We start from the raw sequence: 16,060 nt of genomic DNA on the forward strand, positions 1-16,060 counted from the left end.
ACTGCTTCTGACCATGCATACTTCCCTCTTTTGGCATTTTTGCTCTCCAAGACACGACCATTCTGTTACGCGTAAGCTTAAAAAAAAAAAACTGATGGACGACAGGTTCGTTCTTTACATACGTGTACATCAAAACCGATAACTTTTATGTGTCAAGAGTTTGTAGACGATCAATTCATGGACTGACACATAAAGACATTACATTAAAGAAAGTCTCACTCTGAAAAGGAAAATGATATACAGGTAAATAAATTACGGTTATAGTATCAGAATACATAATGGGACAATGAAGAGTGAATGGAATAGTGGAAAATACAGGCCATTTAAATAACCCGCACATGGCCTTTACGATGACGACATCACCTCCATATTGGGATTGCGTAAAGAAAGTAGTTCTAGTTTAATATTGTCTTTTTATATGAAAATTTATTTATATTATACAAATTTTTATCATTTTACGTATAAATAAATAATTATAAACTGTTTTAATGATCAATGTCAATCTAATTTGGCCCAAAACCTCAGCGCAGCAATACTTTGGTGTTGGGAACACATGGACCGTCCTTTGAAAGGACTCTCTTTCGCTCAAAGATGTCTGATAAGTACGATCAACAAAAGTGAGTGCCTTTAGTCCTGTTTCAGTGAATAGGGGTTCCATGTTGAATTATTTTATTAAACGTAAGTAGTGTGCCGTGCCATTAATGCAAAGGAAGTACGCCAAGTGCCCCAGCTGAAGCGGAATTCTATAAATGAAACTAGGTGGGCAGTGGCCGTATATAATGGCGGCCAGTAGTAGGTCAGTAGTAGCCGAATGCCAAACCAGGAATGTTCGGTGATGGTTAGATTTGGAAAAGTACGCCACCCGCAGTCTCCATGAATGGGCAAACGGAAGTGTAGCCACAAAAATCGAAAAATTCATTGTTTATATTCGAGTTTTATTGTTCGACGGCCCCCAAGAGGGCTGCTGCTGTCGTAGTCTCAGGCCGAGGAGGCCTTCCGGACCATGTCTGTCTTCTCCTCGAAGCCTCGTAGTACCCTTGACCTAGCTTCGTGGATGCACGTCGCTTAGACTGCTTGCTGACCTTATTTAGCCTAGCCGAAGTCCATTTGTTCACTATTAAACGTCACGGTAGGTTTTTTTTTTTGTTCTAGGAACGAGGCCTAGATGAAGCGCACCGCTTTTAGGGAGGGAAGCTCGTGCAGCTGAGGCATTTAATGTTCGGTAATTTTACATTTTAGGGGTCCAAATTTATTGCTTCCTTTAGTGTGTCTAAGGTTTCTTTTATATTTTCAGTTTCTTTCGACAGATAAGCAAACAAGTAGGTATATGTGCCAAAAAAAAAAAAAATCAGCTGATCTTACGAAAGCAGAGACTATAAAAAAGGAAAAAAGCTCTGCACCTCACGCAAGAATGAGCGGTTTATCTGCTCGCAAAAGCAGAGATTTAAGATTTTCCTAAAATTCTGTGGGTCCTTTTACCCGTAAGACATGTTTTTGTTTACGTTCCCCCTTATTTCCCTTGGTTTTTATTACAATTCTGCTTCTGTTAGTGGGGTAAACTACCCATTTTTTCATTGTTTTCGATGATTCAATGAATATTTGATAAATCTGTGGCCTGACCTTGACTTTACGTAATGGAGTGAATTTGCACCCCTAAACTGTAGGATTACCCTAGGGGCAAGCAAGCAAACGTGGTGCTGTGCTTTACTTTGCTTGAATACACGAAACGTCGGGAGATTCTGTGGAATAACCCCAGGACGACCGTGAACCCCTTTGTTATAGTGTACTTTCTTTGTGATGCCCTTCGAGAGGATAACAAAGAAAGGGATAGGTTACTTTTGGTGAGGAGAATTACTGGTTATCTCCATCAGAAAGAAGTACAAAACCGATTTATTTAGGCATAGTGTACCCTGAGCATTATGTAAGTAAACAAAGGGACAGGAGTTTCCTATTAGGGTAGGCTGCCATACAAAATCCCATCCTTGACCCCACATATGATCCAGTAACTTAGCCAAGTGTCTGGTGGGATTTTTTTAAAATGTAAATTACTGTGGTTAATTCTAAGGAAAGCAATGCACGGTGGGTAGTGTTTATTTTTGAAATTTTTTTTTGACTGAACACTAGGCAACATAAGTGTAGCCTATAGTTATGCAGTGTAGGTGGGATAACTCGAGAAATTTATGGAAATAATGTGAGAAGTTTTTAATCTTTTGGTTTGGTACAAAACATTTTGTCTTGGTGAGTTATTTCTTTTTTTTGGCAGAAAAAATGTCATTTCTCACATTATTTTGATAAATTTTCCAAGTAATCTCGCCTATGCTGCTTTATTTACTACCTTTTCTCTATGGATCAGACAAAAAATTTCATTATTAAACAATTATCTATGTGCAGAGTTCTAACTTAGAATTACCTAACAATGAAAGACTAGCCAACTGTCTACATATGGTGTTGGGAACCAGATTACTAGCTTAGGTTATAAGTCAAAATCAGTTTCTGCATGAAATATGCATCATGTTGAATACAGATATTCAAAGTAGGCTAGGCTGTAGCCTACTTCCTACATGTAGTGTTTTTCGTATATTTGATCTCCATAGGTGAATGAAGTAGGCCTAGGTTATTTTTTGTGAAAATATATGTAAGTTGTCATAATTTCAGCTTGGAAGTGCACATTTCCAATATTTCACTTCAAATTTTAACAGTTGCAGTGCTCAACCTAAAACACATCCTCCCTGTTGTAATAACAGAGGAAGCCCCAATGGAGAAGAGGTTGGGTAAATTTTTATTATATTACTGGTCCTACTTGCTTGAATGCTGTGTTTAGTAGCCTACCAGCCCTGCAGGTATGAATGTTGAAGCATAAACCCCAGACAAAATAACGTGTTTATGGTAAATTTGTGGTAGATTTCAGCATGAATTTTCTGTTATGCATAATAAGTAGACTCAGCCCAAGTACAGAAACAGATTCCAATATTGAGAGCTGGTATTAAAGCTGGTAGTGAGAATTTGTGTAAGAAAGTAAATGCAAAGAAGTAGGCCACAAAACATATTGACTAGGCTATGAATATAGTAAGTGGTGTATATAGTACAGTGGGTATGAATGTAAAAACATAAAAAAAGTGGTAAATTTCTCAAATTATCCCATCAGTTGTATTATATACAACTGTTTCTGTATTTTTTTTAGTAAAAAATTTATAAATTTAATAAACGCTAAAGGGCTAGTGTTAAGTACTAAACAATTGTTAATTATAATTTAACCTCCTTATGGTTTTAGGAAGTATATAAATCCAAGTAAAATACTGGGATGTATCCAAACATGATGTAGTGTCGAATGTTTCCCTGGGTGCTTTGTCCCTGGACCCTTATATCTAGAACCTGGTGTGCCATAAAATAATGCAGTGATATGATGATTCATCTGCCATTTAAACATCATGTAACACCTTGATCAGTATATGCCACAGTTCCAGATGGTAAATGACAGTTCATGGGAATTGAGTCAGCAAAGCAGTTCCATTTATTTAAACTAAATAATTCGAAACGCAGCACGAACTAACTGAAGAACCACTTTTCAGCTGCTTATTTCACTCAGTGCAGTATTTGTAAAATTTCACAGACCTTATTATGTAATGAAACCTAAGCACATGGAGTTCTGAAGTTATCTTGCAATAGGGAAAGTAAAAATTTATTTGAGGAGCAAGTACAGAGTGAGGGGTCAGGGCTACTTTAGGCCCAGTAGGCATTTCAGAGGGAATATGACATAATTAGGCTTACCTCAACCTAACCTAGCAGCAGATGCTATGACCTAGTGGTTGATGTGATGGGACTTTGCCTCAATGGACCCCCCGAAGTATATCGTGATTCTTTTGCTTTGCATTCTTCCCAAATTTGAATTTTGCTAGTGTGTCTGGGCTTCAGTGGCCACTTGAATTCACTTACAATAAAGAATTGATTGGTAGAACTTTGTAACATCATAGTTGACTAGTAGAAGGAGGAGGGTGATTGTGGGAAACCCTCGCTCACCATCACTGAGCACTTATCTTCAGCCACCATTGAGGAGGACATCATGCTGCTCACCTGCAGACTACTAAGTTGAAGTTTTGATCCCAGTTTGCGTTACTTGAGTTTTTTGCCTTGTTTTTAATCCTCCTTAATATGCTAACTGTTACATGTGAGTGGGGATCCTCGTTACAAGTGAATGCTGGTCTTTTCTCAGGACCAGTACAATTGTGCATGCTTCGCTACCATTCACCCCCTACCATGTGGGGTGCACTAGGGATGATGCTTAACTAGATACATATGAATGTGGCCCTTTCTTTAATCTGGGAAACCCATATTTTTGCCGTGTTCCCTGGACTGCTTATCATTTGCTAAGACTGTATAGCTGCTGTATATTGTTGCTGCATTTGCAAAGGAGCTGAATCCTGTTGACCTCTTTCCAGTGGGTGGGCATCAAACATGGGTGGTGATCTTTCATTGTCTGCTTCCCACATTTTCAACTGCCCTCTCACATGAGATCCTGCTGGACTTGAAGTGAAGGCATTTCCCCCCTCCTACAGTCAGTGGAGATGTTCTTTCACCTGGAGGTTGTATGTCTACTATAGGTAGTTTTGACATCAAGAGGCTCCTGTGTGTGTTTGGTATGTCAAGTTTTTTGGTGACTTGGAATGGAGGCATGCCCCAGACCCCTACCCACATGCTTCAGCCAAAGCATATGGGTAAAGTCAGTTCTACCTTCTTGTTTGGCATGGGTGGTCTCCTGATAGATATAAACTTGCAGTTGGGGTTTCTGTGACAAGGTGCTGCTATGCAAGGCCTATAGGTATAGCAATGACGTGACAAGTTGCTGCTATGCAAGGCCTATGGGTATAGCAATGATCTTCGTGCATGTGCTCATGCAGCATCTTGTTCAGTTCTTAGTTCTCCTTGAACCCTAGAGTTACACGAAAGTGATTATGTCTGTTCTCATGTGGCCTCTGCTAGTTACTTTTGCTGATCTTAGCAGTCTTAACAAGAGGGATAACCTGTTTACGGATCATTCTCAGCTTCTGGTTTGTTGATAGGTACCAGTGGAACTGATCATGAGAGGATCCTTCTTTTGCTTCTGGGGTTAGGATTGGTGACCTCAATCTACAAGATTGGGACCAGATAGGGCACAGGAATTTCCTTCCCAAGATCAATGCTTCACTTTTAATCTCAAAGCATCATTCCAATTCTGGTTGCTGGGATTCTAACACAGAGACCAAGGGTTCTCTGTGTTAGAATCCCAGTGAAGCATTGATCTTGGGAAGGACATTCCTGTGCCCTATCTGGTCCCAATCTTGTAGATTGAGGTCACCCTTGGGTGTGCAGCTGGAGTGAGATAAATCATACAAGTTGTAGTAGTCACAATTTAACTCATGGAGTTTTGGACCAGGCAAACAGTCTGTCTGTGTTTCAGAAGGTTCCTTGGTATCCAGCAGATCAAGTGATCTTCTTTCCCCACCCTTGGCGTGCTAGAGGATGTTCTGTGTGCCAGAGAATGGTGAGATTATTCCCCCTGTAGTTGGAATAGCCAGTCTGTCCCCTTTTAGGGGGTTAGTGCTGTCAGTGCTCCTCGTGCGGTGTACTGTAGGCATTACTTACAGTTCTTTGCAGCATCCTTTTGGCCCCTAGCTGTGCAGCCCCTTTTCATTCCTTATACTGTACTTCTGTTCATATTCTTGTTTTCTGTCTTACTTTCCCCTCCCCTCTCCTAACAATTGATTCATAGTGCAACTGTGAGGTTTTCCTCCTGTTGCACGTTTCAAATCTTTTTACTCGTTAAGTTTCCGTTTCAGCTCTGAATGGCCTTGTAGGTCCCAGCACTTGGCCTTTGGCGTAAATTCATGTAATAGTTGAAGTTAGTCTGGACTGATGAACAACCTCACCCTGGAGGCCTAGGGAGAGACTATCAGGAAGGTATGGCCTTCTTGGCAGCAGATTCAGGATCCTCCTGTTGTAGTAATAGATCCTCCATTGGGTGTATCATTGTCTTAAAGCCCTTTGGCAGGGGAGGCAAGCAAAGACTCATGAGAAGAAAGGGGAGAGCTCTTAGCATTCTTCCACTTCATCATTGATCCCCTTGTCATCCTCCTCATCACTAGACACTTCTGCCACATAGGCAGAAGAAATAGGGGAAATCTGAAGCCTCATGTAATAAGTCAGATGGACTGCTCTTGCATCCCCCCCCCCTTTTTTTTTTTTTTTTTTTTTGAGGAGAGCAGGGTGGATGATTACAATCATAAGATGACCTTAATTCTGGCATGGCACCTTTATGTCTTCTCACTTTGACATGAGAACTACTATTACCTAGTCATCCCATGAACTCTTCAGTTCACACATGGACAAGCCTACACCTTTTGCTTGCTGTGTGCATGCTCATCTGATATGGTGCCTGAAGTAGCTTGAAGACAACCCTTCCCCATGCCTCTAAGGAGTTTTTCAAAAACAATGTAGCCAGAACACTGCCACTTGTGGGAGAGATGCCGTTTGATCTCATACCACCTTTTGTGTGCTTGGTTTACCGCACAAGTGCAAGGGACTGGAGGTGTGCGCCTGTCTCTTTTCCCTAATGGCTTGGTGGCTGCTGAGTTTAGAAGAGGCAAGCAGCAGCATTAAAGGCTGAACTCCGTTCCAATAGTAACTGCTGGGTCTCTTGCCTTATCCAGGTAGAGGCTTGTCTGGTTTGTCTTAGATCAGGAATGGGTCAGAAGAGAGAGCTGGTGTGACACCCTTTCTTCCTGGTAAGGGTGCAACTCTGCCTCAGGGGGTGTGGTGGGTCCAGAGGGTCTTTTTTTGGAAACTGCCAGCAGGGCTGGGGCAGTGCTTTGAGGTGAGTTTGCCCAGTCATGAGCTTAATAGCCTTGGGGAGTTAACTTTTGCTTTGTATCTGCTGACAGCTGAGTCTACAAAACTTTTCTTAGCAAATGGTCCTGAGGCATGACCTTCAGTCTGGTTTCCTTGATTACTGTAGCTGGCTCGTGGTGTTTTATAGGTGAACAACCTAATCTGCAGATCAGGGAGTTCCTTTGTTTGAAGCAGATGGACCAAACTCTTCCCTGACTGCTTTTATGCCAGTGGAGGAACCACACACTGGAGGATGTGAAGGCTGTTATTCTGTGATTAGACTCTTTAGTTGGCCAACTGACAAATGACCTTCCTCTGGAGAGAGGCTCAGTAGGGTCTTTCATTCTCTGCTGTAATGATGAATACTATGGAGTCTCTTCATAACTTCTTTCTCTACTGTTGCTTTCTCTCACTATTGCTGGTACGACTCAACTTTTCTCTTATATCCCACTGAAGTTCGCACAAAGTTACTTAACCTCTTTTGTAGATAGAGAGTAAAGTCTAAGGTAACATGAGCCGAGAGCATTTCTTAGGAACAAATAATCTTATATCAGATGACAGTGTGATCTTCAAGGTCAATCAGCTGAATTTAGTAGTTTTTCTCTTGGAGTATATATAGTTTTCAACTACTAAGAATAAGCTGCTTCACTGCAGTCACTGAGGCTCGAGAATAAAATAAAGTAAGTCCCAGAACATTGACTTGAAAAAATAGAGTAAATCAGAGAGAGGTGAAAATTTCTGAGTCCTGTATACATCAATAGTGGATTACTTTCCATACCTTTAACATGCCCCCTCGCCCAGTGTATCACTACTGATGCTGCTGTTCTTCTCCTCTCTTCCTCCTTTTATAGTATTTGGTCAGAGACCATGTTTACATCATAATTACATCACAGTTCTCAAGGCATGTCAACTACGTCACTTCAACCTCCTTAACATGTTACACCATTTGCCTTTTTATCCTCACCCTTTTCTCTTCACCATTCTCACACCTGCCACAGCAGTTAGCTGTAGAGTGTTTATCTTAACCTCTCACCTTTCCCTGTGTGCTCTAGACTGCGGAGGTTGCTTGTAATCAACTGCCTCAGAACAGTTGTTAAAATTTTTGTTTTTTCTTAGTGTTTGATCAACACTGCTCATTTCCTCTCTCGAATGTTCTGACTCATTTTCATAAGACCATGTGTCTCACTCTTTGCGAAAGTCTCAATTATCGTTTCTGTAATAGTCTCCTGTAACACATATACAGACCCAAAGACTGGTAGTATGCAAGATAAGTGTAAATTCTTATGCCCATGAATAAATTTATGGTAGTTTTCAACTGTTGAAACAATTGAATGCCTTGTATCTTAATGGCCTGTTCTTTCCAGAGATGAGGATTGGGGTTCCGGTGGAAACACCGGGAGCGGAAATGATAAGGACTATGATGGCCCAGCCGGTATGGATGTCGATGGAATCATCGAATCTACCTGGACAGAGGTAAAGAGTAAATTGTTTAATTTGGCGTTTTTATCTTTATAAGAGAAAAAACATTCATACTGTTTAAGCATGCACCTCATAGGTGACTATATATATACTGTATATGCTATATATAAGAATGTTAGCATTTTACAGAAAATTAAAACGTTACCCAAGTCTTAGTTATTGAAATTTTATTCTGTATGACAGGAGTATATAATAAGATTGCTGAAAATGGTTATTCAATTTTTTCACAATATACTTGAAGTTGTTTGTTAGCTGACTTGTATTAGGATTAAAGAAGTAGGTATTTGACACTTCTGTTTTTCTGGCATCCACAATCTCATTTTTAGTTGGATGAACTTCCTTTGGATATGTTGAGCCTTATTTGTCTTTGATTTATGAGAATGTAGCATTTAGGGTGTTTTACCATCTTAAATTGTTTGCAAGCACTTTGGATATATGCAAACTATGCCCCAGGCCAGTAACACCTCCCTTTGAAAGATGCCTTATATGCTTAGATAGCCAGTTGTTGTTGTGGGAGCAGTATTTTGAGCTCGTGTGGGAGAGGGTGAAGCTTCTGTTAAGAATGGAAACGAATTGGATTCACATATCCAAAGACAGGATAGCTACTGTTGGTAAAATGTGCTATTTAGAAATCTAATACCCTTAATTCAATTCAAACTTTAGATCCCAACATGATTGGTGTATAAAAGATAATCTCACTGGGATTATCTTCCATGGAGAGGACACCAGTAGTTGTAATGTTTGGTATGTGTAAGGCCTTATATGTTAAGTGCAGAAAGTCAGAAAAACACTGTAACAATTTGTCAGAGAAGTCCCTACCAAAATAATTTTTTTAAGTCAGAAGTACAGTACGTGGATTCCCATGACTGTTAGTGCTGTCGTTCATGTGTGGTAGTTTTTGGACTATGTCAGCCCATTGTGGGTAACACCATTGTGTAACATATTAAAGATTTATTTTGAAGATTGAGTACTGAAAACTACAGTAAAAGTAAGAGTACTGAAAACTACAGTAAAAGTAAATTCTGCTGAAAACTATAGTAAAAGTGCTTTCTGCTTAGTCTGTACACCATAGAAGATAGAAATAATAATTATGTATGTCCCTTTAGCTGACCAATATTGGGTGTTGACTGACATGTATACTTGCATTTTTATAATACTCTTTTGCATTTTACTAATACTCTTAAATGTAATATGTCTTTTAAGAGAGCAAAAAATGCTAAAGCAGTTGTAACTTACTGCTTGAGCTATTTATGTGTTGTAAGTTGGCTAACAGTAAGTTAGAAACAGTGACTATAATTTTTTTCATATACTTATGTTTTGTAAAATGATAAATTTAGTAAGTTTGATTGTACAGTACTCTAAAAGATAACCCTCTCCTTTCAGGTTGCAACTAGTTTTGATGATATGAACTTGAACGAGTCCTTATTGCGAGGTATTTATGCTTATGGCTTTGAAAAACCTTCAGCTATTCAGCAGAGGGCTATTATGCCATGCATCAAAGGGCATGATGCAATTGCTCAAGCTCAGTCTGGTACGGGCAAGACTGCTACTTTCTCTGTGGCTATTTTACAACGGATAGACACTAAATCTCCCGAAACTCAAGCCCTCATTCTTGCTCCGACTAGAGAATTAGCTCAGCAGGTAAGATTTTTATATTCTTTACAGAAATATCTTCACATTTTGGGAATTATATTTTCAGCTTTTATAATTATATAGAATACCATGTGCTATGTTTGCATAAACTGCAAAGTCAAGACAGTATGGATGGCCCATTGTTGTGTGTTTCAAAGGTAGCTTTTTAATTTGTGTATATTTTGCTTTTAACCCATTTGCTTATGACACTTAAAAACAATTACATCGGTGGAAAGTGCAGTGACTACGGTAAGCGTAAAAATGTTTATACTTTTTTTGTTTAAAGATGCATGGCTCTGACAATTTTCAAGGTAGACTGCACAATTTTTTCAATTTGCAGTTGAATAATTTTTCTCCACTGTGGTATATTCCAACACACAGGCAAATAGCGATTACACCACACAGACACTATACAAATATCTTGAATTCTATACCACCACCCACATACAAATATCTTGAATTCTATACCACCACCCACAAACATCACACAAAACAAAAAGCACATCCATACTCACCTCACCAGACAAGCACTTAATAACCTTCCCAACAACAAAATACTCGCACCCCCACCCAACATAAGCAGCACAGAAACACAGCTCTCAAGATTGGAGAGAGTACACCTGACTCGACTTCGCTGTGGTCATCACCAATCACTAAACACCTACAAACACCGCATAGACAACACCCAGACAGACATATGTCCACTCTGCCAAGTTAGTCCCCACACAATTACACATCTCTTAGTAGATTGCCCTAACTTGGCAGCCCTTAGACAACAACACAACATCCACACTACCACACAGTTATGGTCAGATCCAGTATGCGTGGTGTCCTTCTTGTGCAGTGCAGGCTTCCTGGCATAACAGAGTCTGGGGAACCACAACAACAACAACTGTGGTATAAAAATCCCCCCAAAATGACTTTTATATAGGTTGAATCATCTCTCTGCATTTTTTCCCACTTCTGTGTCGGGTCGATGTTTCTGACAGCTTTCCTCCACCTGGCTCATTCAAACACACCATCCTCGGACAATTGTTTGTCTCTCAGATCGTCTTTAACTACATGCATCCACCTTTGCCTTGCTCTCCCACCAGGCACCCTTATCTGCATCACCCTCCTCCCTACTTACGTCTCATCCCTTCTCATCACAAGGCCATACCCCTGCAGTCTTCTTTCCTGGGTCGTCTTTGGTAGTTCTACAACTTTAGTAGTTCCTCTTAATCTTTCATTCTTGATCCTGTCCATTTTTGTCACACCACACATCCATCTAAGCATTTTCATCTCTACCGCATCCAATTTCTTCTCTTAAACTCTTTACCGGCCTTGTTCCAGCGCCATATATCAAAGCTGTCTCTCACTACTGTCTTGTACTCTTTGAAGTTGATTCTGTAGTCATGCAAGAAACCTGACCTCTTTCTCCAATTTTTCCATTCAGCCTTGCACTCTTATGTGTAATTTCTACATCCAAATTTCCATCACCAGCTACTTTGGAACCAAGATACCTAAGTTTTTCTCCTTGTCCAACCTTGTCCCTATACCATTCTCGGAGTCTTAATCTTCATTGAACCTTATATATTCAGTCTTCTGTAATTTGCACAATCCTGGATGTCACCCTTCTCTTCATAGATTGGCACAATAAAACTTTCTCTCCATTCTTTTGGTGTAGTATCTTCTGACTGTATATTCTCTTTGCTAGGTCCCACAGTATGTCTATTCCTTCTTCTCCCAGGCTCTTCCACACCTCTGCAGGAATTCTATCTGGTTCTATTGCTCTTACCATTTTTCATCTTTAGTGGTGCCTTTACCTCCCTCCTGCTAATGGTATGTCATACCAAGATTCTGGTAACAGTTTCAAAGATTTTTCTAGGATTTTCTTCATTTAACAGATGTTCATAATATTCTTTTCCCCTCTTCTTTATCTTATCCTCATTGCATAAAACCACTCCATTTTCATCCTTAACCTGTTTTATAAGGGAGTAGTCTTTGGTGTTTTTGTCCCTTGATTTGGCAGTTTTGTGAATTTTTCTCTCCCCTTCAGGTGTTTCCAGCTCTTAATCCTTAAACGCCGAGCCTCTATTTACAAAAGTGTCTGTCGTATGCTGGCGGCATTTGGGAGTTAGCGCTGAAGCGGAAAAAGTTTTTTCAAAAATCACAGCACGATTAGTTTTAAGACTAAGAGTTCATTTTGGCTCCTTTTTTGTCATTGCCTGAAGTTTAGTATGCAACCATCAGAAATGAAAAAATATCATTATCATATATAAATATTGAAATATATGACAGCACAAAAAAATTTCATATATAATTGTATACAAATCGTGCTGAGTTAAACCTAACAAGTTATTTTTTTTTCTTTGTATTGTACACTAAATTGCAATGATTTTGGTATATAACAAATTGTAAAACGATCAAAGCAACACAGAGAAAATATTATCACAAAATGATGCATGAATTCGTAACGCACTTATGTAAAAAAAAGTTTTTTTTTTTAAAAATTCACCATAAATCGAAATATTTTGCTAGAGACTTCCCGTTTGTTGAAAAATGAAGGTAATTGATTGAATATTACTAGACTGTAAGTGTTTTAGCTTACAATTGCAGTTTTCGACCATTTCGGTCGAGTTAAAGTTGACCGAAGGTAGAATTTTTTCTATTTATCGTGATTTATATGAAAATATTTCAAAACTGATAAAAGCTACAACCATGAGTTTTTTTTTTTGTATTCTACATGAAATTGCACACATTTTCATATATAAAACTTTATGTAACGACTAATATAAAAACGGTGCAAACATTACGACAACATGACGAAAGAATTTCTGTGATGTTCGGCCGAGTTTCCACGCTGATGTAAGGAAAAAGTTTTTTTTTCAAAAATTCACCATAAATCGAAATATTGTGCTAGAGACTTCCAATTATTGAAAAATGAAGGTAAATGATTGAATATTACTAGATTGTAAGAGTTTTTGCTTACAATTGCATTTTTCGACCACTTCGGTCGAGTTGAAGTTGACCGAAGGTTGAAAATTGGCACTTATCATGATTTATATGAAAATGTTTCAAAACACATAAAAGCTACAACCATGAGTTATTTTCTGTTGTATTCTATATGAAATTGCGCACATTTTCACATATAAAAGTTTATGTAATGACTAATGTAAAACGGTGCAAACATTACGACAAAGTGACGAAAGAATTTCTGAGATGTTCGGCCGAGTTACCGCGCCCAGACGTAAGGAAAAAGTTTTTTTTTTTTAAATTCACCATAAATCGAAATATTGTGCTAGAGACTTCCAGTTTGTTGCAAAATGAAGGTATGAATGAATATTACTAGAATGTAAGAGTTTTAGCTTATAATTGCGTTTTCGACCATTTCGGTCGACTTAAAGTTGACCAAAGGTTGAAATTTTGGCTCTTAACCCTTTAACGCCGAAGCCCTATTTTCAAAAACGTCTCCCATATGCCAGCGGCCTCCGAGAGGTAGCGCTTGGAAAAAGTTTTTTCAAAAAATCACAGCGCACTTAGTTTTCAAGATTAAGAGTTCATTTTTGGCTCCTTTTTTTCTCATTGCCTGAAGTTTAGTATGCAACCATCAGAAGTAAAAAAAATATCATTATCATATATAAATATTGGAATATATGACAGCGAAAAAAAAAACTCGTATATAATTGTACAGGTAGTCGTCGACTTACAACGGCATTAGGTTCTGACAGAGCGGTCGGAAGTCGATCTCGTCGTAAGTCGACCAACCACATATGTCCATGTATTCTGTACCTATCGTATATTATCCATCATATATCCTAAGTATGACTAGCCTACATATACATTTTATTTTATCCAAAAAATGTGCATGTATAGTACCTATTTTTACGTTTAGTATATGAAATCTTATCATGCTTGAACTCCTTGATTAATACTTACTTTTATTACTGTATTTAACATTTTTATTGTAGGCATTCAAACCATCTGTCTGGTCTGTTTACATTTTCTTATCCGCCATTTGCATTGCCAATCGGCTCCACGTATGACGTATTATTTACTTTTGTTTATTTATAGGTTTGAATTAAATACATACCGTATTTGATGGCGTATAAGACGCACTTTCTTAACAAAAAAAAAATGGCCTAAAAAATCCCCCTGCGTCCTATGTACATAATGTAGGCTCAAAATTTAAGAATTTTGGCCGAAATTATACATGAAACTCACGAAGATGATGTAGCCTAGCGTAAAATTCGGTGTTATCTTAATAACCTATTAAAAAACAAAGTTTATTATAATTATTTATCATTATCACACCATCACCGCAATTACTACTGCTAGTATTATAATCAATATCTACGTTGTTGTTATCGATATTTTCATTAAAATGTTAATATCATTATCGTCGTCTACAGCGTATCGCCGCATTCCACATTTATAGATATAAACAGTACGTGTGCTGCCACCTATTGGTGATTATCTCGAGAGCTTTATGGATAACAAGGCTTCGTTCTGTTGCTAGTTGGCAATTCCTGCTAACATTCTCTTTACGCATAACAACATGGCTTCAATCAATTGGTGGTTTCAATCAATTGGTGGTTGACAATTCCTGCTACCATTCTCTTTAGGCATAATAACAAGGCTTCGTTGAGTTGATACTTCGTAACTCGTGCTAGCATTCTCTTTTAAGAATAATAACATGGCTTTGTTCAGTTGCTCACAAGACTCGAGCTGTTACATAAGAAACATTTTTATTTATTGAATTTTACCCCTTGATTGCATACTTTTATAATATATAATGGATATATATAACATATATTACCGTAGGTAACATCTTTATTAATGTTTTTGTTGATTCTGGCGGTAAGAAACAATGTTTACAAATGAATGTGTTGGATCTATTGGTAAACCTATGAGGTAGCTTTCAGCAGCAGACGAAACATTCGATCGTAGTAAATGGCTGATTGTATAATACATATTTTGATAAATATAAATATGGTAAATAACTTCTTTATTAATGTTAATACATATTTTGATAAATATAAATATGGTAAATAACTTCTTTATTAATGTTTTTGTTGATTCTGTTGGTAAGAAACAATATGCATATGATAACCTAATACTACAGTTTTACTTACCAAAATCATATGAACATAGGCTAGAAACCTTGTTTTTTTCCCCTCAGTGTCCTGCTGAAATTGGGGTGCGTCCTATGCAGACATGCGTATTATAAGCCATCAAATACGGTAATTTGTTATTACATTTGATTTATTTGCAAAAAATAGAAATACAAAATACATTACAAAAATATGAATCTTTTACCATTTTCAAACGACACAAACACACAATGCTGCCGAAAGCTGAGCATCTCGCGGATATGAGCGCTGCTGCGGTAGCGGGAAAAAGTATCGCATGCGATGCGCTCGGCGTATTTTAGCAAAATATAAAATTAAATATTATATATATTATTATATTGTCATAGCCGTCGTAAAGTCGGTCAGTCGTAAGTCGCATAGGTCGTAAGTCGACGACTACCTGTATACAAATCGCTCTGTAAGGAAAACGGTTGAAGCTAATGAGTTAATGTTTTTTAGTTGTATTGTACACTAAATTGCGATGATTTTGGTATATAACATTGTAAAACGATTAAAGCAACACAGAGAAAATATTACCACAAAATGATGCATGAATTCGTAACGCGCGGACGTAAAAAATGTTTTTTTCAAAAATTCACCAAAAATCAAAATATTGTGCTAGAGACTTTCCAATTGTGCCAAAATGAAGGAAATTGATTGAATATTACTAGCCTGTACATGTTTTAGCTTACAATTGCATTTCTGAACCATTTCGATCGAGTTAAAGTTGACCGAAGGTTGATTTTTTTCTATTTATCGTTATTTCGATGTAAATATAAAAAAACTGTGAAGAGCTAAAGGAATGATATATTTTTTGTTGTATTCTACATGAAATTGCGCACATTTTGATGTATAACACTTTATGTAACGAATAATATGAAATGGCGAAAAAATTACGGCAAGCTGACACAAGAAATGACAGGATTTTCAGCAGAGTTCGCGCGTGCGGAGCGGAGGAAAATTTTTTTTTCAAAAAT

The 16,060-nt window shown here is 38.0% G+C and overlaps 1 protein-coding gene across 1 annotated transcript in view; it reads left to right on the forward strand.

The window, feature by feature from the left end:
- Nucleotides 1-361: 361 nt before the first annotated feature.
- Nucleotides 362-16,060, forward strand: part of LOC136848622 (eukaryotic initiation factor 4A-I-like) — a 37,278-nt gene continuing 21,579 nt past the window's right edge. Inside the window, exons 1-3 of the mRNA XM_067121018.1 lie at nt 362-617; nt 8,226-8,334; nt 9,724-9,981. Of these exons, the coding sequence (XP_066977119.1) occupies nt 592-617; nt 8,226-8,334; nt 9,724-9,981 (393 nt within the window). The 5' untranslated portion in view covers nt 362-591. The remainder of the gene's footprint in view (nt 618-8,225; nt 8,335-9,723; nt 9,982-16,060) is intronic.

Source organism: Macrobrachium rosenbergii, chromosome 2, assembly GCF_040412425.1.
Source record: "Macrobrachium rosenbergii isolate ZJJX-2024 chromosome 2, ASM4041242v1, whole genome shotgun sequence".
In the NCBI taxonomy this organism is placed as follows: Eukaryota; Metazoa; Arthropoda; class Malacostraca; order Decapoda; family Palaemonidae; genus Macrobrachium; species Macrobrachium rosenbergii.